Source organism: Halichoerus grypus, chromosome 2, assembly GCF_964656455.1.
Source record: "Halichoerus grypus chromosome 2, mHalGry1.hap1.1, whole genome shotgun sequence".
Classification (NCBI taxonomy): domain Eukaryota; kingdom Metazoa; phylum Chordata; class Mammalia; order Carnivora; family Phocidae; genus Halichoerus; species Halichoerus grypus.
This window is the reverse complement of record NC_135713.1, coordinates 202,907,229-202,929,763: the sequence shown is the minus strand read 5'-3', so window position 1 is coordinate 202,929,763 and position 22,535 is coordinate 202,907,229. Positions and strand designations below refer to the sequence as shown.

The window sequence follows — 22,535 nt, the reverse complement described above, 5'->3', positions numbered from 1 at the left end:
ATGGGCAGGAGGTTGGGGTGGGAGGGTCAACCTTGTAGTGAGGAGAGAGGTCTGTCCTTTGGCTCTGGCCTGGCATCCCATGACAAACCTCAAAAGTAGTCTTTATATTATCTCTAAATTGAATTCTCTATACAATCACAGGGCTGCACTGACGTAAATGTTCATCCTACTATTTATATATGTGTGTTTTATTCCTACCAAAACACAAGTAAATTAATATTTTAATTCAGGAATCATTTTTATAGCCCAATTAATTATGCCTTATGACCATTTGCATATAAAAAGTTGACTCATGAAGTTTACACATTTGAAATATACCATAATTTTTTTTTTGTCCCTGTAGTGCTCATACATACTCTTCCTCTCAGCACTTCCAAGAGCCCTGGGTACACAGCCCAAGGGCCTCTCCCAGTTTCCTAGAGATAAGCTTGTGCCCGTGGGGACGCCATCAGGGATTGGGGCACCTGAACTCCAGGTGCAGGCAGGCAATGGGACTCAGCATCCTCCAGGCTGGTGTGGGGGCCAAGTCAACAGTTACCTCTTCCCACTCTAAAATATCCCAGAAATTTTGTGTTTTTTTGTTTTTTTTTTAAAGATTTTTTAATTTATTTATTTGAGAGAGAGAGAATGAGAGAGCAAGCACATGAGAGGGGGGAGGGTCAGAGGGAGAAGCAGACTCCCTGCCGAGCAGGGAGCCCGATGCGGGACTCGATCCAGGGACTCCAGGATCATGACCTGAGCCGAAGGCAGTCGCTTAACCAACTGAGCCACCCAGGCGCCCCTATCCCAGAAATTTTGTAACCCTACTTTGGCATCTCTCTTTTCTTCAGATGCTGAGAGATGCACAAAACAGAAGTGTCCCAGGCCTCTCTGAACCTCAGAAACACCCTAAAGGCAAAGAAGAATAAAGCAGATACTTCTGATTCCAGCCCAAGGAAAGGCAATAACATTTGCCTTTAACTTGGTCTTTGTTTCATTCATTTCCCTTTAAAAGACAGACCTAATTCACTGTGTGGATGGTCCCCAGGCTCTTCCATGCTCAGCATGCTGACATCCTAGGCTTTTACTCCAAGTTTCTCTGTAGCAGCCCTAGAAACACCTACATTCCATCAACTCTGGGAGATATCATGTAAGGTCACCCTGCAGGTGAGAGGAAGTGGTGAGATTTTGCATCTTCCTGTTGAGTCCTCACATGGATCTTCCTGAATTAGGTCCTCATGTGCAGGCTTGAGGGTTGAAGAAGTAAACTGCCACAGGGTCAAATACACACCTGTATTAGTCAAGGTTCCCTGGAGAAACCGAACCAATAGGAAAAATATGTATATGAAGAGTTTATTATAAGGAATATGCTCCCACGGTGATGGGAGCTGAGGAGTACCCAAGAGGCTGGTGGTAGAATTCATTCCAAGTTCAAGGGTCTGAGATCCAGGAGTGCAGAGGGTGGGAAAAGATGGATGTCCCAGCCGAAGCCATCAGGCAGCAAGGGGCCAATTCCTCCTTCCTCTGCTGGTCATCCATTTCTACTCAGACCCTCAACTGATTGGGTGAGGCCCACCCACCTGAGGGAGAGCAACCTGCCTCACTGAGTCCATGGATTCAGATGGTCATCTCATCCAGAAACATCATCCCAGACACACCCAGAGATAATCTCCCATCTGAGCAGCCCATGGCCAGTTAACCCATAACATTAACTTTCAGGGCTCGGACTCAAACCTAAAGTCAAGTTGCTGTTGTAACTGCCCTGTTCACCTGGTGGATCTTCCAACTTCTCAGCTCAGCCAGGAGCTGCAGAAACTGAAGAGTTTTCAGAAGAGGGGAAGTGAGAGAGAGAAGGAAGAGATGGTGGTGGGCTGAGAAGACTGAGGGAACAGTGAGTCCCTGTCAAGTTTCTCAATTTGGGTTACAATGCCACCAGCTGCCTCTCATTCTGCTTCCTGGGTCTGAAGAAGGTGCTTCTCCCTCTTGCTGGCTCTGGGCCACTCTGCCTGCCATTGTCATGGTGTGAGTGAAAGGCACTTGAGCAGTGGTGCCAGAGGAATCTGGGTTCGAATCCTGCCATCATCACTTATAACATGCTTCTGGTCAGTTTGTTGACTGAGCTGTTGGCAAGGTAGCTCGGGGTATGGGGAGATTACGTAAACTCTTTGCTATGTGAGAAAAGACCAATAAACAGCAAACCTCCCCACAAAAATGAAGCAAAGTTTCAGAGGTATACTTTCACGTATTGGTTTTTGCTTTTTAAATTCTTTTATTGGCGTGGAACACGAGAACAGGAAATTGCACATATCCTAAATACACAGCTTACTGACATTGTAGAAAGTGGTATCTTTCATGGCCACCACTCAGATCAGATATCCACATCCTTGGGAGGGGTCCTCTACATTGTATCAGGGTGGGTGTGTGGTCCACAGATATGGCAGAAGCAATGGTATACGACTTCCAAGAAGAAATCATAAATATGTTACGCCTTGCTCTTTCTAGGATCACACACTCTGGGAGAAACTCGTTGCCATATCATGAAGACACTAAAGTAGTTCTACTGGGCGAGGAGCTAAGGACTCCTGCTAACAACCATGTGAGCGTGTCATCTCTGAAGCAGATCCTCCAGGCCAGCCCAGCCTTCCAATGAGTATAGCTTGGTCAATATCTTGACCACAACTTTGTGAAAGAGATATCCTGAGCCACAACCACCCAGATAAGCCACTCTCAGATTTGTGAGTCTCAGGAAGTGTGAGATAATTAATGTTGTGTTCTGCCACTGGGTTTTGCAGGTATTTGAAATGCCGCGATAGATATCAAATCTACTTGGACCACACTTGCTTAGGGCCAATGTCTGCAGCCAATTCAGTCTTTATTCATTCACTCAATCACTCATTTGCTCTTTAAGTAAACATTTATCATAAGCCGACCATTTGTCCCATACTGCAGTTGGCCACCGGGTCATTCGGTGATGAAAAACAGACCCAGATTGCTGCTATGATATGAGCTCTATCTTAGTGGGGAGATGCATAGAAACCACCAAAAGAAACATACTAACAAGGTTTGGTGAACTACGGAGGAAACAAATGGGGGTTGGTAATTGAGACAACAGGGTGACCCCTAGAAAGGGTGATCAGGGATGACTTTCTGAGGGAGTGGCATCCAAGGTGAAATCTAAAGGGTAAGAAGGATTAAGCAGTGAGAAGAGGTGGACAAAGATCCAAGGGGAGGGACAAGCAGGTGCTAAGGCCCTGGGGAAGGATGGGTACTGTGGCTGGAGCACGGGGCACATTGAGGTGGGGGAGCAAGATAGAAATGCAGAACCTATAATTGGCTGGTCCCACTCAGGTCATGTAAGCCAAGCAAGGAGAGTGGGTTTCATCTGAAGAGCAGGGGACAAAAGGGTGTATTGGCTACTCCTGATTTTGTTGAAGTCCTCTCTTGCTGATGAGTGGAACAGAGGGAGGACAAGGCCTGAGGGGACTGGGAAGAACAGGGATGTCACCCTTGCACTAAGAGGAGAGAGAAAGGTTGTAATGTCAGGAGGAAGAGGGGATATGGGCAGATGGACAGTACCAGAGGAAGCATTGGTGGGGAATGACAGAGAGAGGAATCCCGAGTGACAGAGTCTCCTTGCAATAACTCTGGGAATATTGTTCCTTTTGATCTAGATAAGATAGTATGGAGGAAGAACAGATCTGGGGAGAGACTGTTTAAGGGGAAATTGATAGACCTGGTTGTGCATGACAAAGTTGAGGACCTGGCTTAACCCAGGCAAGATGTCAAGCCCTGCACCTTAACCTGCCTCCCTACCATTTCCAGCATAAACTCACCCCAAACCCATCATATCATGAGAACACGCCACTCTGAGTTAGGACAAACCTCCCCACCTCCTGGCAAGGACCATCCCCCAACTCTGCACCTTGAAGAGGTCCCTGGTCACCACTGTGAACTCAAAAGGGACACCAGCAGCCAGTGTTTTGGCAGACCACCCTCTGGTTACACAACGATCCCTCGTGCCACTGGATGGAGAGGAGAAGCCCAGTCTCAGCTTCACATGTCCCCATGGTCCCATCAGCTTCCTCAATCTCTGGACCCTCTTGTCCATTGCCAGTACTCTGCCCTGTGAGTCACAGTAGAGTGGACTTTCCAAAGAAGAAAGACTCAAAAGTGAGGTGCTCACGGGGTTGGTGACGGCTGCTCCATGTCCATGTTTGGAGAACAGAGAAACACACAGGAGGGAAGCGCAGCCTGGGGGATTTGTACCCTGGTTAGGAACCCAGAACCCTAATGGGACCTTTGAAAGCATCTGAGGTCACAGTGCCAACTTGTGTGGCCAGAGGAGAGCAGGGGTCCCATGGGGACTGTGGGTGCTTGGAGCTGCAGGCTGGGGAGTCTTAACACCCCTGCAGTCACCACCGATGCCTGAGAAGATGGGCTACAGGCTCTCCACCCAGGACATGGTCCATCCTGACCACAGGAAGTGACATGTCACAGGGGTGAGGGAGTCCCACTGAGGAGGAAATGCTCCAGTGTGACTCCATTGTGTGGGGCGAGTGTGGACAGAGAGAGGAGCAGATGTTGTCTGCTTAAGGGGATGGCAATCCCAATCCAGTCCTTGACCAGGAGCTGTCCTGTCACTGGGATTGAGAGGACCCCGGGGCACCAGGTCCAGGACTCTGCCTCAGTCCGTGGTGCTTCTCTCCCCGAGCTTCCTGCACCCCAACCAGCTTGAGTCAATGTGGAAGAAGATTGTGAGACCAACACAGGCTGGACAGGGAAGCAAAGAGGCCTCAAAAAGCAGAAGTGGGTCGTGGAGACTGGACCTTCTGTGAGGAGGCTTGAAATTGTCCCCGCTCAGGAGCCTGGCATTGCTGTGGGTGACGTCTGTGCTGCAGACATGCCCCCGAGAGACGGGAGGCCTTGGCTGCCTGTAGCTCTGCTCCTTCTGCAGGTCCCAGGTGAGCGGGGCTGAGCCTGGGCAGGGAAGTCTGCCCTGAGTGGGAAGGAGGGAGACAAGGGAGACAGGGGAGGGACACAGGAGTCTTTCTTCTTTGGAAAGTCCACTCTACTGTGACTCGCAGGGCAGAGTACTGACAATGGACAAGTGACATGTCACTTCCTTGTGGTCAGGGTGTGTGTGGGGGGGTGCGGGGTGGCCCATGTGGAGGGAAGCAGCACCTGGGCAGGAGGAGGGAGAGCAGAGAACATTCTAGGATTGGCCAGCACTGCCCCAGCAGTGACCAGGAGCATTCAGAGCATGAAGCAGGTGAGTTAAATCCACTATAGTGGACAGAGCAACTCTGAGGAGAGGGGCGCCTGTGACCACCATTACTGTAGGGTCACAGTCAGAAAGGAGATCTTGGTGCATCACACACACACACACACACACACACATTGAACACCCTCTCCTTGTGCCACTTTGTGGGTAGGGAGCTACCTCCTCCCCCTCTAGTCTCAGGAAAGGTCTGTCTCCTGCCAAGACCCCCTCCAGTCCCTGAGATCCTTTTGGGGAATCCAGGGCCACCATGACCCCAGATCCCTTTGACCCAGGCTCATCTGGTGAGGGACCACACTCGGTTGTGTTTTCCAGGCTGTTGGTGTCTGAGTGGCCCCACCTCCGTGACAGGCACCGTGGGGGGATCCCTGAGCGTGCAGTGTCAGTACGAGGAGAAATTCAGAGAGGTTGCCAAATACTGGTGCAAGAGCCCATGCGTGTGGAGTACTGTAAAGACCAAAGAGGCAGACAGAGAAGTGAGGAGCGGCCGTGTGTCCATCAGGGACCATCCCGCCACCCTCACCTTCACAGTGACCTTGGAGAGCCTCACAGAGGATGATGCAGGAACATACCGGTGTGGGATCGATACATCAGGATTGCCAGGATTTGTGTTCGACCACACCTTCCGCATTGAGGTGTCTGTGACCCCAGGTGAGCTGTGGACCCCCCTCCCCCAGCGCCAGCACCAGGGCTGCCTGAGACTGGGGCTGATCACCCCGACCCCGGCAGGAAAGGGGTGGGTCCTGGGGTAGAAGAGTGGGGTTAGGATGGGGTGGGTGACCCAGGACACTGGGGATGTGCCTGTATGTGTCCGTGTGTGTGTGTGTGTGTGTGCATGTGTTGTGTCTGTGTATATGTCCGTGTGTGTCTAGGTGTGTGTGCATTTGTGTGTGCAGGGGTTGTGTTGTCTGCACACTCACACAAGCCCATGCACACCTCTGGCTGACCTAGGCGCTTCCATGTGCCCCACCCTGACACACTCTCGCGCTTAAAGCTCTCCCAGGGTGGGCACTGGGGATGGCCCTGAGTCTGGGGTCAGCTGCCTTCCTGTCCTGACAAGGGTCCCGTCCACGCTGAAGGGGACCTGAGTCTCTTCCTGGACCGCTCTCTGTCCTCCCAATGGGGAACGGAACCCCTAGGGCATTTGCTCTTCTCCCTTACTGGCTGCCCATGACCTCAGGCTCTAACAGGACATCAGTGTGTCATGGATGGTTCCTGAGGCACCAGCCTCACAGCTGTGATCCTGGGGGTCTGCAGCAGCCTGAACAGGGGCCCAAGAAGGAGCCCCAGACCCTGATGTGGGGCTTCTGTGAGCATTTGGGGACCTCCCTGCCCCCGCAGCTTGACTCTCCCCCTCCCCCTCTGGCCCCTTGTCCCCATAGGAGGGAGCTCAGAGAAACCCCTCAAATCTCCCCTCAGACAAAGGAGAAGAAGGATGAGAAAAATGATTTCTCAGGCCTTTGGCCCCAAATATACTTCCTTGTGCTGCTAATAATTCTTATCTACTAGAACCCTGTTTCTGTTTCCTAAAAACCACATGGAGATCATCCATCCAAGTGTGTAGATTTTTATCTTGTGTTCTTATTCTGATGTTGTCCCTGGTTCCTCTGAGGTCCTTCTTGTAGTTAATCGTTTCTCTCACACAGGACATTTCCCTCCCAGGCCCTTTGTGGGATCCTATTTAACAGTGAGGGGCTGAGCATCCTCGGACACCACTGGCTCTGTGAGGGAAAGCCATTTGTCCAGTTGGCTTCAGGACAGGCCACATTCTATGGGGTCCCCCAGATGTGTGTCTGTCTCTCTAGATCTTTCTTTCTGTCTATCCTTCTGTCCGGTGGCCCCCCAGGTTCACAGGTCTGGCTGACAGTTTGGGGCCTGAGTGCATTGAGTGCCAGGGTCCCACCATTCAGTGTAGACTCCGCTGAGTGCCCTGTTTCATGATCCTCACTCCAGACATCAGCCCTGCCTAAGGACCCTGCCTGCCCCACCCTCAGCTCTGGATCAATCTCTACAGAGTAAAGCTCACCCCATCCTCTGCCAGGGTAAACAAGGTGCGGGGTGGCTGAGCCCGGAGCCCTTGCTCTTTCCACACACTGTCACGTGCCCCGGTGAGCAGGACGACTCTGCCTCTGAAATCGCCCACCTGGCCAGGGTGCACCTGGAGAAGGGCCCAGGGGAGGGCCAGAGTGCCAGTCAGACTGGGTGTGGCTGTGGGGGGATGTGGAGCCAGGACATCTGTCCAGATGGCCTGAGTGACCAGGACTAGGTGAGTCGGAGCCACACAGCTGACAGAGAGTGGGAGAGCCCGGGGGAGGACAGCTGGCCTGACACAGGCTTCTCCCTCAATCCTCACTGTAGGCCCCAGCTCCGTGAGGCCCACCAGCACCCCAGGTCTTCACAGGACCCTGCCAGTCCCCACGTGGGGCACCACAACTCCGCAGGAGACCCCCAATCCCAGACAACATCCTGGGTAAGGAGCTAGCAGCTGGAGACCTTTGACACCTGGGTGATTTCTAGGCAACGCGGAGGGCTAAGGAATGTGGGTGTGTGTGTCTTGGCCTAGGTCCTGCACTTATTTACCAACTCCACGCCGAATTGTGGAAGTCCTACCAAGTGCCAGGTGCTCTTCTAGGGATACAGCCCTGGGCCACCTAGACACAAGCCTGCTCTGACAATAGTTGGGAAATTCACACAGTGAAGAAGTCAACACATTCATCAATAGAAGTAATGCCAGTTCGTGATGAATGCTTGAAGGAAATAGGACACATGGTCGGGGAGAGTATGTGTGGGAGAGATTCAGGGTGGTGGGATTGCTATTTAATACACAATGATCAGGGAGGCCTGGCCGGTGAGAGGACATTTCCCTGGAGACCTGTAGGATTTGGGGAGCCATCACTCAGGTATCTGTGGAAATCGGGCTCCAGAGACAGGGAAAAGCATGTGCAAGTATTTTGCAAAGGGGGCCTTCAGGACCCGGCCCAGGTCAGTCAGGTGCTCTGTGGGCCCCTGGGCTTCCTTTTCTGCAGCCCCTTCCCCTTCCAGGCTCTTGCCAGAGAATCATCTGTTGAAGACCAGGCCCCTAAGGGAGCCGAGAGGTGAGTGGGGTCATTCATTCCCTCCATCATGAACCCCTGAATTTCAAGGCCAAGGTTTTGGAGGCACCGCACAGGTGCCAGATCCTCCCTGGGACTAAAGCACACATTTCCGATCCCTCATGGGAAACACTGCTCATGGGGAGCAGACATCAGATAAATAACCCCGGCACTGATTTCTGGTCGACAGACAGGGTAACCCCCAATGGGGAGGGCTTAGGTAGAACTCTTTCCCTGGCCCAGGTCCTGCCTGCTCCCTAGGGTCTCCCTCCTGTCACTCCAATAGCCAGGCCCTCTCCATGTCCACATCCTGTCTCAAGGGCAATTGTTAGCCTGAGGGTCACAGGCATGGTCTGTTGTGTGGGGCTGCCCCGCCCTTGGACCCTCCTGGGACTGATCTCTGTGTGGACTGTTGTAGCCTCAGGACATGGGCACAGGGACAGAAGGATTGTGGAGGGTACCAGGGCGTCTCCCTGAGGATGTGGCTCACTGCCTGTCACCGTGTCCCCCACAGGTCCCTGCTCAGCAGGATCTACTTCCGGCTCCTGGTCTTCCTGGAGGTGCCTCTGCTCCTGAGCATGCTCAGTGCTGTCCTCTGAGTGAACAGGCCTCAGAGGGGCTGTGGGGGCAGGTGACATCAGCCCAGTAAAACCAGTACACCAATTGCTCATTAATGGATAGGATGATGGGGTGCACAGGAAGATGGTGGGCATGATGAAAGCAATCCAGATTCATTGAAAACAAGTACCAAAGAGCCTGTTTAAGTTTGGCTTTCTTCAAAATCAGATCCTGAGGCAAGGACTTTGGTGCAATTAGTTTATGAAAAGGTGATCCCAGGAAGTAGAGTGAGGGAACAGGGAGGTGGGGAAAGCCAATGAAGTGTACTTTGATGGAGGAGCCATCCCAGTAGCAGCTGGGCTCCATCCCACTGGACAGCCTCAGAGATACGGTGTAGGACACGCCTCAGAGCAGTCCCACCTAGCAGGGAGGAAGCTGGGCCAGTGATCCACATACATCTGTCCTCAAGGTGGGGGAAGATGGCGGGGCTTCCTGTTTTCTCACAGAGTGGTGAGCGAAGGCTCCTTATGTGGAGAAAGAGTATTGTAGGCAGAGGGTCCGTCCTGGGGACATGGATTCTGTGCCACTTCTGGCCTGTTCTGCTCAGAAAACCACACACACTCCTATAGGTAAAGAGAGTCCTCAGGCAAAGAGGTGGGAGAGCTGAAGATGGAAAACCACTGGCCAGTCCAAGGCTGTCCACAGTTGCCCCGGAGCTCCAGCAGGCAAAGAGGATATGAGCCAGGGTGCCAACAGGGTGTGCAAGAGGAGCCCAGTGCGACTTTGGAGAGGACATCGGGCAAACCCACAGGCTGCGAGCCAGGCGAGGGGCTGGCGAGGTGGAGAGCTTCAACAAAGGCCCAGTGTGGGGCGGGGACACAGCATTTGTGAGGATCTGGCGTGGGGACAGTTACTGGGACCCGGAAGGGGGAGGGGATCGGCCATGAGCTGAGCTTGGGGGCACACTCATGGAGGTTGATGTTGTTGAGCAGCTTAAGCAGAAGAGCAGCTCCAACGATCATACTGAATGTGAGTCAAGACTAATTTGGGAGAGGAGTGCTTATGAGGGAGCATTTCATTCTTCAACTGGTGCCAGCGGGAGCTGAGTTCCTGTGAGAGTTGAGGGCTGTGGGTTCAGAAAGCTGTTTCTGGAGCCTGAGCCTCCTGGGTCCCCTCTTCTCCCTTTCCCTCCATTCCTCACCACCACATCCTCACCTGTCTGCTGCGTCCGGATGCTCAAGGTCGAGGCTTGAGCTGAAGGACAAGAGCCTGGGGCCCTCAGCGTGGGGCCGTCCGGCCCTGGTACCAATCAGCTTTGACGCTGACATTGACTTTTGAGGCCACAGGACCTGAGCACAAAGGCAGGTGGGAGAGAGGCAGAGCCTGGGCCTCATGTCCAGGAGGAAACACCTGCCAGTCACCGTGTCCCTCCTACAGGTCCCTGCTCGGCAGCATCCACTTCCTGCTCCTCATTCTCCTGAAGGTGCCCCTGTTTCTGATTATGCTCAGTGCCGTCCTCTGGGTCAACAGGCCTCAGTGGGCGATTTGTGGGACACAGAGTCGGCCTGATGAAGACAACTTGCGGCCCTCCTTGAGCATCGATATCCTGTCCAGAGACACCGCCACTCAGACTAGAGGAGGAAGAACTTCTGGCCCCAAACCTATCTCTTCCCACCTATTGCCAAAAACTGGTAAAAATAAATAAATAAATAAATAAATAAATAAATAAATAAATACTTGAATAAAGCAATGAAATACATCACACACACAAGTAGATGTGCGTGGTGATTTGCTGGGGAGAATGGGGAAAGCACTCCATAAGACTCTGAACTTGGCAGTAGAGAGTGCCAAGTTGGTCAGGGGAGCCCAGGGTGAGGGAGGGCCTGCTTTTTGGTAACCTTGCCCTCCTGAGAACCCCCAGTGCAACCTCTCAACTCAACATTCCTTCCTTTCTCCATCTACTCGCCAAATATTCACCAAGAGCTTATGTAGCATCAGGCTTGTTTCTAGGTGCTGGGGATAAAGCAGTCAACAAAACACGGGCTTTCCATTCTAATGGGTGGTTTCAAAAACTAAAGAAATAAAGAATATCAGTTTATAAGAAGTGTCATGAAGAAGAATGGATGAGAGTTCAGAGGATCGGGTGACAGAGGACAGGGATAGCCTCTTTTTTTAATTTTTATTGTGTTCAGTTAGCCACCGTATAGTACATCATTAGTTCTGATGTAGTGTTCAATGATTCATTGGTTGTGTATAACACCCGATGCTCATCACCACACCTGCCCTCCTTATTACCCATCACCCAGCTAATCCATCCTCCCCATCCCCCTCCCCTCTGAAACCCTCAGTTTGTTTCCCGGAGTCCATAGTCTCTCATGGTTTGTCTCCTCCTGGGTGAGAGCCTCAGGCAGGTGAGGGGTGGAAGGTGGAAGGTCTGAGCAAAGGCAAAGCTCAGGGCAGGGGAGTGCCCTGAGAAGCCAATGGGGCAGGAATCCGGGGGGTCAGGTAGATGTGGATAGGCAAGGCAAGCAAACGGAATTCAGCAAAGAATTATACACCATGATGGAGTGAGGTTTATTCCAGGTAGGTAAGTTTGGTTCAACTTTGAAAAATGAAGCACTGTAATCCACTATACCAAACTAAGGAAGAAAAATCATAGGATCATCTCAAATGACACTGAAAAAGCATATGACAAACTCCAATACCCACTCATGATAAAAAAGCAGCTCATAAAAACAAGAATAGAGGGCATTTCCTCAACTTGATGAAGATCATCTAAAAGAAAAATACACTGTCATCACACTGAACAATGAAAAACTAAATGCTTTCCCTCTAAGATCATGAGCAAGGCAGAGATGCCCACTCTCACCATGTATTCATCTTAGCCCTGGAAATTCTGGCTATTGCAGTAGGTCAGATAAAGAAATAAAGGCATGGAGAATGGAAAAGAAGAATAAAGCTGTCCCTGTTTGCAGATGACATAATTGTCTATGTAGAAAACCTCAAACCATCTGCAAAACCTCATAGAACTAAGAGGTGAGTTCATCAGGTCATGGGATACAAGATTAACCCACACAAGTCAATCACATTTCCATATGCTAACAAGTGAATATATGCAAGCCAACATTTAAAATGCATTCCGTTTCCACTTTCTCCAAAGAAAATGAAATGTTTAGGTATAAACTTAACAAAATATGTCCTGGATATGGATGCCAAAAATGACAAAACGCTGATGACAGAAATCAAAGAAAATTTGAATAAATAGATGTCAATTCTCCCTAAACCTGAGCTCTAATCTCTCTGACTGAAAACCAAATATCTTTTTTCCATGGGGCTCCAGAATTTCCTTGAGCTCCATCCGTCTGTCAGCAGGGAGCTGGAGGGATCATGACAGGCCTGATACTCAAGTACAAAAGGCATTTCTTTTTTTAAAAATTTTTATTTAAATTTGATTAATTAACATATAATGTATTATTAGTTTCAGATTTAGGTGTTAGTGAGTCATCTGTCTTACACAATACCCAGTGCTCATTACATCACGTGCCCTCCTTAATGTCCATCACCGAGTTACCCCGTCCCCCCACCCACTCCCCTCCAGAAAACCTCAGTTTGTTTCCTATGATGAAGAGTCTCTTTTGGTTTGTACAAAAGGCATTTCTGGTTCCCAACCTCCTGATGAGAATGAAGGTATCAACCAGAGCATACCTGTGGCACTTCTTCAAGCCACCAAAAGATGACGATAGTGGCCATTTGCAGAACTTCTGGGCGGACCCTCTTTAAGGACTTAAAAATAATTGTACTCTAACAGGATTGCTTCTCAGCTGCTGAGTCCCCCTGGATGATTCAAATACTCTGATCCTGGCCACCCAGGGGTTAGAACTAGACCCACTGAATCCTGATGACCTTTCCTCCTCAGGCTGAGTCCTACAGCCTGCTCCACTCCCCAAGTCCCATCCTGCTCATCAGCCTGAGCTGTTGGCTTAGGAATCACTGTGTCTCCCTTGGGGCCATCTAGAGGTGAGACCAGACATTCACAGGTCCAGAGCTCAAGGTGCAACCAGGGGCCTGGAGCCCAAAGGGTAGTACAGACTAGAATAAGTCAGGGCCCTAACCACCTGTGCCCGAAAGAGGGAATACAACCAGGCAGAAAGACAGGACACATCTGACTCTAGCCCAGGGCTTCAGCTTTATTGAGAAGCAGCGACCACATGGCTCTTCTGGATTTCTTACCTGCTGGAAGGGGTAGAGAGACTCAGTGCCCCCTCCTGAACATGGTCAGCTGGCTGGCAACTTGGTGTGGTGACAACTGACAATGTTTCCTCTTATTGTTCCTGAGTGAGGGAAGCAACTCTTTCTTTTTTTTTTTTTAAGATTTTATTTATTTATTTGACAGAGAGAGAGAGAGCACAAGCAGGGGGAGCAGCAAGCAGAGGGAGAAGAAGCAGGCTCCCCGCAGTGGACCAGGGAGCCCGATGCCGGGCTCGATCCCAGGACCCTGGGATCATGACCTGAGCCGAAGGCAGACGGGGAAGCAGCTCTTTCAAGACTAACTATGATCAGGGCCAGCAAGGTTTAAGGAAAGGTGGCCGAGGGGATGAGAAACAAGGAGACAGAGTTGCCAGGACCAAAAGAGATGAGCAGAAATGGGCAGGAGGTTGGGGTGGGAGGGTCAACCTTGTAGTGAGGAGAGAGGTCTGTCCTTTGGCTCTGGCCTGCATCCCATGACAAACCTCAAAAGTAGTCTTTATATTATCTCTAAATTGAATTCTCTATACAATCACAGGGCTGTGCTGACATAAACGTTCATCCTACTATTTATACATATGTTTTATTCCTACCAAACTGCAAGTAAATTAACATTTTAATTGAGGAATCATTTTTATAGCCCAATTAATTATGCCTTATGACCATTTACATATGAAAAAGTTGATTCATGAGCATCTCCCTCAGCCATGGGTACACAGCCCAGGGGCCTCTCCCAGTGTCCTAGAGAGAAGCTGGTGCCCGTGGGGTCACCATCAGGGATTGAGGCACCAGAGGATCCAGGTGCAGGCAGGCAGTGGGACTCAGCATCCTCCAGGCTGGTGTGGGGGCCAAGTCAACAGTTATCTCTTCCCACTCTAAAATATCCCAGAATTTTAACCCTACTTTGGCATCTCTCCTTTCTTCACATGCTGAGAGCTGCACAAAACAGAAGTGTCCCAGGCCTCTCTGAACTTCAGAGACACCCTAAAGCCAAAGAGGAATAAAGCAGATACTTCTGATTCCAGCCCAAGGAAAAGCAATAACATTTGCCTTTAACTTGGTCTTTGCTTCATTATTCTTTTCCCTTGCAAAAGACAGACCCAGTTCACTGCGTGGATGGTTCCCATGCACTTCCATGCTCAGCATGCTGACATCCTAGGCTTTTACTCTGCGTTTCTCTGTAGCAGCCCCTTGAAACACCTACATTCCATCAACTCTGGGAGATATCATGTAAGGTCACCCTGCAGGTGAGAGGAAGTGGTGAGATTTTGGATCTTCCTCTTGAGTCCTCATATGGATCTTCTTGAATTAGGTCGTCATGTGCAGGCTTGGGGGTTGAAGAAGTAAATTGCCACAGGGTCAAATACACACCTGTATTAGTCAAGGTTCCCTGGAGAAACCGAACCAATAGGAAAAATATGTATATGAAGAGTTTATTATAAGGAATATGCTCCCACAGTGATGGGAGCTGAGGAGTACCCAAGAGGCTGGTGGTAGAATTCATTCCAAGTTCAAGGGTCTGAGATCCAGGAGTGCAGAGGGTGGGAAAAGATGGATGTCCCAGCCGAAGCCATCAGGCAGCAAGGGGCCAATTCCTCCTTCTTCTGCTGGTCATCCATTTCTACTCAGACCCTCAACTGATTGGGTGAGGCCCACCCACCTGAGGGAGAGCAACCTGCCTCACCGAGTCCATGGATTCAGATGGTCATCTCATCCAGAAACATCATCCCAGACACACCCAGAGATAATCTCCCATCTGAGCAGCCCATGGCCAGTTAACCCATAACATTAACTTTCAGGGCTCGGACTCAAACCTAAAGTCAAGTTGCTGTTGTAATTGCCCTGTTCACCTGGTGGATCTTCCAACTTCTCAGCTCAGCCAGGAGCTGCAGAAACTGAAGAGTTTTCAGAAGAGGGGAAGTGAGAGAGAGAAGGAAGAGATGGTGGTGGGCTGAGAAGACTGAGGGAACAGTGAGTCCCTGTCAAGTTTCTCAATTTGGGTTACAATGCCACCAGCTGCCTCTCATTCTGCTTCCTGGGTCTGAAGAAGGTGCTTCTCCCTCTTGCTGGCTCTGGGCCACTCTGCCTGCCATTGTCATGGTGTGAGTGAAAGGCACTTGAGCAGTGGTGCCAGAGGAATCTGGGTTCGAATCCTGCCATCATCACTTATAATATGCTTCTGGTCAGTTTGTTGACTGAGCTGTTGACAAGGTAGCTCGGGGTATGGGGAGATTACGTAAACTCTTTGCTATGTGAGAAAAGACCAATAAACAGCAAACCTCCCCACAAAAATGAAGCAAAGTTTCAGAGGTATACTTTCACGTATTGGTTTTTGCTTTTTAAATTCTTTTATTGGCGTGGAACACGAGAACAGGAAATTGCACATATCCTAAATACACAGCTTACTGACATTGTAGAAAGTGGTATCTTTCATGGCCACCACTCAGATCAGATATCCACATCCTTGGGAGGGGTCCTCTACATTGTATCAGGGTGGGTGTGTGGTCCACAGATATGGCAGAAGCAATGGTATACGACTTCCAAGAAGAAATCATAAATATGTTACGCCTTGCTCTTTCTAGGATCACACACTCTGGGAGAAACTCGTTGCCATATCATGAAGACACTAAAGTAGTTCTACTGGGCGAGGAGCTAAGGACTCCTGCTAACAACCATGTGAGCGTGTCATCTCTGAAGCAGATCCTCCAGGCCAGCCCAGCCTTCCAATGAGTATAGCTTGGTCAATATCTTGACCACAACTTTGTGAAAGAGATATCCTGAGCCACAACCACCCAGATAAGCCACTCTCAGATTTGTGAGTCTCAGGAAGTGTGAGATAATTAATGTTGTGTTCTGCCACTGGGTTTTGCAGGTATTTGAAATGCCGCGATAGATATCAAATCTACTTGGACCACACTTGCTTAGGGCCAATGTCTGCAGCCAATTCAGTCTTTATTCATTCACTCAATCACTCATTTGCTCTTTAAGTAAACATTTATCATAAGCCGACCATTTGTCCCATACTGCAGTTGGCCACCGGGTCATTCGGTGATGAAAAACAGACCCAGATTGCTGCTATGATATGAGCTCTATCCTAGTGGGGAGATGCATAGAAACCACCAAAAGAAACATACTAACAAGGTTTGGCGAACTACGGAGGAAACAAATGGGGGTTGGTAATTGAGACAACAGGGTGACCCCTAGAAAGGGTGATCAGGGATGACTTTCTGAGGGAGTGGCATCCAAGGTGAAATCTAAAGGGTAAGAAGGAATAAGCAGTGAGAAGAGGTGGACAAAGATCCAAGGGGAGGGACAAGCAGGTGCTAAGGCCCTGGGGAAGGATGGGTACTGTGGCTGGAGCACGGGGCACATTGAGGTGGGGGAGCAAGATAGAAATGCAGAACCCATAATTGGCTGGTCCCACTCAGGCCATGTAAGCCAAGCAAGGAGAGTGGGTTTCATCTGAAGAGCAGGGGACAAAAGGGTGTATTGGCTACTCCTGATTTTGTTGAAGTGCTCTCTTGCTGAAGAGTGGAACAGAGGGAGGACAAGGCCTGAGGGGACTTGAAAGAACAGGGATGCTACCCTTGCACTAAAAGGAGAGAGAAAGGTTGTAATGTCAGGAGGAAGAGGGGATATGGGCAGATGGACAGTACCAGAGGAAGCATTGGTGGGGAATGACAGAGAGAGGAATCCTGGGTGACAGGGTCTCCTTGCAATAACTCTGGGAATATTGTTCCCTTTGATCTAGATAAGATAGCGTGGAGGAAGAACAGATCTGGGGAGAGAGTGTTTAGGGGGAAATTGATAGACCTGGTTGTGCATGACAAAGTTGAGGACCTGGCTTAACCCAGGCAAGATGTCAAGCCCTGCACCTCAACCTGCCTCCCTACCATTTCCAGCATAAACTCACCCCAAGCCCATCATGTCATGAGAACACGCCACTCTGAGTTAAGACAAACCTCCCCACCTCCTGGCAAGGACCATCCCCCAACTCTGCACCTTGAAGAGGTCCCTGGTCACCACTGTGAACCCAAAAGGGACACCAACAGCCAGTGTTTTGGCAGACCACCCTCTTGTTACACAACAGTCCCTCGTGCCACTGGATGGAGAGGAGAAGCCCAGTCTCAGCTTCACATGTTCCCATGGTCCCATCAGCTTCCTCAATCTCTGGACCCTCTTGTCCATTGCCAGTACTCTGCCCTGTGAGTCTCAGTAGAGTGGACTTTCCAAAGAAGAAAGACTCAAAAGTGAGGTGCTCACAGGGTTGGTAATGGCTGCTCCATGTCCATGTTTGGAGAACAGAGAAACACACAGGAGGGAAGCTCAGCCTGGGGGATTTGTACCCTGGTTAGGAACTCAGAACCCTAATGGGACCTTTGAAAGCATCTGAGGTCACAGTGCCAACTTGTGTGGCCAGAGGAGAGCAGGGATCCCATGGGGACTGTGGGTGCTTAGAGGGGCAGGCTTGGGGGTCCTAACACCCTTGCAGTCACCACCGATGCCTGAGAAGATGGGCTACTGGCGCTCCACCCCGGACATGGTCCATCCGGACCACAAGGAAGTGACACGTCACAAGGTTGCGGACATTCCACTGAGCAGGAAATGCTCCAGTGTGACTCCATTGTGTGGGGCGAGTGTGGACAGCGAGAGGAGCAGCTGTGGGCTGAGGAAGGGAGACAGCAATCCCAATCCAGTCCTGGACCAGGAGCTGTCCTGTCATCAGGATTGAGAGGAGACTGGCTGGACGAAGAAGCAAAGAGGCCTGGGAAAACTTAGAAGTGGGCCGTGGAGACTGGACCCTCTGTGAGGAGGCTTAAAATTGTCCCCCCTCAGGAGCCCGGCATTGCTGTGGGTGACGTCTGTGCTGCAGACATGCCCCCGAGAGACGGGAGGCCATGGCTGCCTGTAGCTCTGCTCTTTCTGCAGGTCCCAGGTGAGCGGGGCTGAGCCTGGGCAGGGAAGTGTGTCCTGAGGGGAGGGAGGGAGACAGGGGGAGGGGGAGGGGGGGTTGCGGTGCAGCCCGTGGGGAGGGAAGCAGGACCTGGGAGGGAGGAGGGAGAGCAGAGAACATTCTAGGATCGGCCAGCACTGCCTCAGCAGTGACCAGGAGCATTCAGTGCATACAGCTGGCGAGTCGTGTCTACTGTGCCGCACAGAGCAGCCCTGACGAGAGGGGGGGCCTGTGACCACCATTACTGTAGTGTCACAGTCAGAAACGACATGTCAGTGCATCACACACACACACAGGCACGCACACCACGGACACCCTCTCCTTGTGCCACTTTGTGAGGAGGGAGCTATATCTCCTCCCTCTGGTCTCAGAAAAGGCCTGTCTCCTGCCAAGTTCTACTATAGACCCCGAGGGCCCTTGAGGGACTCTGGGGTCACCATGACTCCAGATCCCCTTGACCCAGGTCCATCTGGTGATTGACCACACTCGTCTGTGTTTTCCAGGCTGTTGGTGTCTGAGTGGCCCCACCTCTGTGACGGGCACCGTGGGGGGATCCCTGAGCGTGCAGTGTCAGTATGAGGAGAAATTCAGAGAGACTGCTAAATACTGGTGCAAGAGCCCATGTTTGGGGGATATTGTGGTGACCAAAGAGTCAGACAAAGAAGTGAGGAGCGGCCGGGTGTCCATCAGGGACCATCCTGCAAACCTCACCTTCACAGTGACCTTGGAGAACCTCACAGAAGGTGATGCAGGAACACACCGGTGTGGGATCGATACATCATGGCTCCCAGGTTATATGATTGACCTCACCTTCCGTGTTGTGGTGTCTGTGACCCCAGGTGAGCTGTGGACCCCCCTCCCCCAGCGCCAGCACCAGGGCTGCCTGAGACTGGGGCTGATCACCCCGACCCCGGCAGGAAAGGGGTGGGTCCTGGGGTAGAAGAGTGGGGTTAGGATGGGGTGGGTGACCCAGGACACTGGGGATGTGCCTGTATGTGTCTGTGTGTGTGTGTGCATGTGTGTGTGTGTGTTGTGTGTTCATATGTCCGTGTGTGTCTAGGTGTGTGTGCATTTGTGTGTGCAGGGGTTGTGTTGTCTGCTCACTCGCACAAGCCCATGCACACCTCTAGCTGACCTAGGCGCTTCCATGTGCCCCACCCTGACACACTCTCACGCTTAAAGCTCTCCCAGGGTGGGCACTGGGGATGGCCCTGAGTCTGGGGTCAGCTGCCTTCCTGTCCTGACAAGGGTCCCGTCCACGCTGAAGAGGACCCGAGTCTCTTCCTGGACTGCTCTCTGTCCTCCCAATGGGGAACGGAACCCCTAGGGCATTCCCTCTTCTCCCTTACTGGCTGCCCATGACCTCGGGCTCTAACAGGACATCAGTGTGTCATGGATGGTTCCTGAGGCACCAGCCTCACAGCTGTGATCCTGGGGGTCTGCAGCAGCCTGAACAGGGGCCCAAGAAGGAGCCCCAGACCCTGATGTGCGGCTTCTGTGAGCATTTGGGGACCTCCCTGCCCCTGCGGCTTGACCCACCCCTCCCCCTCTGGCCCCTTGTCCCCATAGGAGGGAGCTCAGAGAAACCCCTGAAATCTCCCCTCAGACAAAGGAGAAGAAGGATGAGAAAAATGATTTCTCAGGTCTTATAGCCGCAAATAAACTTCCTTGTGCTGCTAATAATTCTTTACTAGAACCCTGTTTTTGTTTCCTAAGAACCACATGGAGGTCATCCATCTAAGTGGGTAGATTTTTATCTTGTGTTCTTATTCTGATGTTGTCCCTGGTTCCTCTGAGGTCCTTCTTGCAGGTCTTCATTTCTCTCACACAGGACATTTCCCTCCCAGGCCCTTTGTGGGATCCTATTTAACAGTGAGGGGCTGAGCATCCTCAGACACCAACGGCTGTGTGAGGGAAAGCCATTTGTCCAGTTGGCTTCAGGACAGGCCACTTTCCATGGGGTCCCCCGGATGTGTGTCTGTCTCTCTAGATCTTTCTTTCTATCTTTCTGTCCTGTGGCCACCTAGGTTCACAGGTCTGGCTGACAGTTTGGGGCCTGAGTGCATTGAGTGCCAGGGTCCCACCATTCAGTGTAGACTCCGCTGAGTGCCCTGTTTCATGATCCTCACTCCAGACATCAGCCCTGCCTAAGGACCCTGCCTGCCCCACCCTCAGCTCTGGATCAATCTCTACAGAGTAAAGCTCACCCCATCCTCTGCCAGGGTAAACAAGGTACGGGGTGGCTGAGCCCGGAGCCCTTGCTCTTTCTACACACTGTCACGTGCCCCGGTGAGCAGGACGACTCTGCCTCTGAAATCACCCACCTGGCCAGGGTGCACCTGGAGAAGGGGCCAGGGGAGGGCCAGAGTGCCAGTCAGACTGGGTGTGGCTGTGGGGGGATGTGGAGCCAGGACATCTGTCCAGATGGCCTGAGTGACCAGGACTAGGTGAGTCGGAGCCACACAGCTGACAGAGAGTGGGAGAGCCCGGGGGAGGACAGCTGGCCTGACACAGGCTTCTCCCTCAATCCTCACTGCAGGCCCCAGCTCCGTGAGGCCCACCAGCACCCCAGGTCTTCACAGGACCCTGCCAGTCCCCACGTGGGGCACTGCGACTCTGCAGGAGACCCCCAATTCCAGCCAACATCCTGGGTAAGGGGCTAGCAGCTGGAGACCTTTGACACCTGGGTGATTTCTAGGCAACGCAGAGGGCTGAGGAATGTGGGTGTGACTGTCTTGGCCTAGGTCCTGCACTTATTTACCAACTCCACGCCGAATTGTGGAAGTCCTACCAAGTGCCAGGTGCTCTTCTAGGGATCAGCCCTGGGCCACCTAGACACAAGCCTGCTCTGACAATAGTTGGGAAATTCACACAGTGAAGAAGTCAACACATTCATCAATAGAAGTAATGCCAGTTCTCGATGAATGCTTGAAGGAAATAGGACACATGGGTCAGGGAGAGCATGTGTGGGAGAGTTTCGGGGTGGTGGGATTGCTATTTAATACACAATGATCAGGGAGGACTGGCCGGTGAGAAGACATTTCCCTGGAGACCTGTAGGATTTGGGGACTCCGCACTCAGGTATCTGCAGAAATCGGGCTCCAGAGACAGGGAAGAGCAAGTGCAAGCGTTTTTGCAAAGGGGGCCTTCAGGACCCAGCCCAGGTCAGCCAGGTGCTCTGGGGGCCCCTGGGCTCTCTCCCCTGCTTCCCCCTCCCACCCTCCCAGGCCCTCGCTAGAGAGTCATCCTGTTGAAGACCAGGCGTCTAAGGGAGCAGAGAGGTGAGTGGGGTCATTCATTCCCTCCATCATGAACCCCTGAATTTCAAGGCCAAGGTTTTGGAGGCACCGCACAGGTGCCAGATCCTCCCTGGGACTAAAGCACACATTTCCGATCCCTCATGGGAAACACTGCTCATGGGGAGCAGACATCAGATAAATAACCCCAGCACTGATTTCTGGTCGACAGACAGGGTAACCCCCAATGGGGAGGGCTTATGTAGAACCTTTTTTCTGGCCCAGGTCCTGCCTGCTCCCTGCGGTCTCCTTCCCGTCACTCCAATAGCCAGGCCCTCTCCATGTCCACATCCTGTCTCAAGGGCAATTGTTAGCCTGAGGGTCACAGGCGTGGTCTGTTGTGTGGGGCTGCCCCGCCCATGGACCCTCCTGGGACTGATCTCTGTGTGGACTGTTGTAGCCTCAGGACATGGGCACAGGGACAGAAGGAAAATGGAGGGTACCAGGGCGTCTCCCTGAGGATGTGGCTCACTGCCTGTCACCGTGTCCCCCACAGGTCCCTTCTCAGCAGCATCTACTTCTGGGTGGTGCCCCTGCTCCTGAGCTTGCTCAGTGCTGTCCTCTGAGTGAACAGGCTCAGAGGGGCTCTGGGGGGAGGTGTCGTCATCCTGATCATCCTGATACCAGTAACACCAATTGCCCACTGATGACCCGTCCAGGAACACAGCCCGTCTGATGGATAGGAATGGCCTTTTGACCAATACATCCAGCCATTTTCCGTATTTCTTTCCGAATATTCAGTAACCTTTTTGTAACTTTCTCTGCAGTGTATCATAGACACAAAGAATGTTCCCAATAAATGCTTACTCCTTAAACCTTGAATACTCTTCAACCCTTGGGTGCCCACCTCATAGCTTAATAATAAACATCGTTAATATTTCTGAAGTCCCAATCTCTCCTCTGAGAAATCCAACTATGAATTTTACATTCATGTTCTCCTTGTTTTCTTCATGGGTTTGCCATATATATGCATATATATTTCAAAATATAAACATATTTTTTAGCAGTCCCCAAGTTTACTTTTATATTTATTTTTTCCAGCTTTATTTAGATATAACTGACATGTAATATTATGTGAGCTGAACATGTGGGGCATGTTGATTTGATGCACATATACTGCGAACTGATTACTA

General features: G+C 51.3%; 2 protein-coding genes across 12 annotated transcripts; both read left to right on the top strand.

The window, feature by feature from the left end:
* The first annotated feature begins 4,489 nt into the window (after positions 1 to 4,489).
* Positions 4,490 to 10,678, top strand: LOC118527273 (CMRF35-like molecule 6). Of its 9 annotated transcripts, none has more exons than XR_013445195.1 (5): positions 4,490 to 4,940; positions 5,573 to 5,908; positions 7,616 to 7,727; positions 7,821 to 7,981; positions 9,537 to 10,485. XR_013445195.1 is itself a non-coding variant. In XM_036079011.2 (5 exons), exons 1-5 carry the CDS (start codon positions 4,880 to 4,882, stop codon positions 10,386 to 10,388), a joined length of 606 nt encoding a protein of 201 aa, XP_035934904.1. In that variant the 5' UTR covers positions 4,491 to 4,879; the 3' UTR covers positions 10,389 to 10,451. The 9 variants fall into 9 exon arrangements, 6 of the variants coding, with proteins under 6 accessions (XP_035934904.1, XP_035934902.2, XP_077922166.1 ...); XR_004913039.2 differs by having other exon boundaries at positions 10,345 to 10,400; XR_013445194.1 differs by lacking the exon at positions 9,537 to 10,485 and adding an exon at positions 8,300 to 9,108.
* Positions 10,679 to 17,759: 7,081 nt separating this feature from the next.
* On the top strand, positions 17,760 to 22,287 carry LOC118527276 (CMRF35-like molecule 6). Of its 3 annotated transcripts, none has more exons than XM_078066034.1 (5): positions 17,760 to 18,088; positions 18,826 to 18,945; positions 20,646 to 20,757; positions 21,334 to 21,387; positions 21,899 to 22,287. In XM_078066034.1, exons 1-5 carry the CDS (start codon positions 18,028 to 18,030, stop codon positions 21,966 to 21,968), a joined length of 417 nt encoding a protein of 138 aa, XP_077922160.1. In that variant the 5' UTR covers positions 17,760 to 18,027; the 3' UTR covers positions 21,969 to 22,287. The 3 variants fall into 3 exon arrangements, with proteins under 3 accessions (XP_077922160.1, XP_035934908.1, XP_035934910.1); XM_036079015.2 differs by having other exon boundaries at positions 18,610 to 18,945; XM_036079017.2 differs by lacking the exon at positions 21,334 to 21,387 and having other exon boundaries at positions 18,610 to 18,945.
* The last annotated feature ends 248 nt before the right edge of the window (positions 22,288 to 22,535 follow it).

What these genes read in the sequence shown, in the direction of transcription:
- LOC118527273 (XM_036079004.2), top strand. Translation starts at nt 4,880, where the DNA reads ATGCCCCCGAGAGACGGGAGGCCTTGGCTGCCTGTAGCTCTGCTCCTT. An exon ending in TGAGGTGTCTGTGACCCCAG is followed by an intron (nt 5,909 to 7,615) that starts GTGAGCTGTGGA and finishes TCCTCACTGTAG; the next exon opens with GCCCCAGCTCCGTGAGGCCC. An exon ending in GCCCCTAAGGGAGCCGAGAG is followed by an intron (nt 8,353 to 10,344) that starts GTGAGTGGGGTC and finishes TCCCTCCTACAG; the next exon opens with GTCCCTGCTCGGCAGCATCC.
- LOC118527276 (XM_036079015.2), top strand. Translation starts at nt 18,028, where the DNA reads ATGCCCCCGAGAGACGGGAGGCCATGGCTGCCTGTAGCTCTGCTCTTT. An exon ending in TGTGGTGTCTGTGACCCCAG is followed by an intron (nt 18,946 to 20,645) that starts GTGAGCTGTGGA and finishes TCCTCACTGCAG; the next exon opens with GCCCCAGCTCCGTGAGGCCC. An exon ending in AATTCCAGCCAACATCCTGG is followed by an intron (nt 20,758 to 21,333) that starts GTAAGGGGCTAG and finishes CCACCCTCCCAG; the next exon opens with GCCCTCGCTAGAGAGTCATC.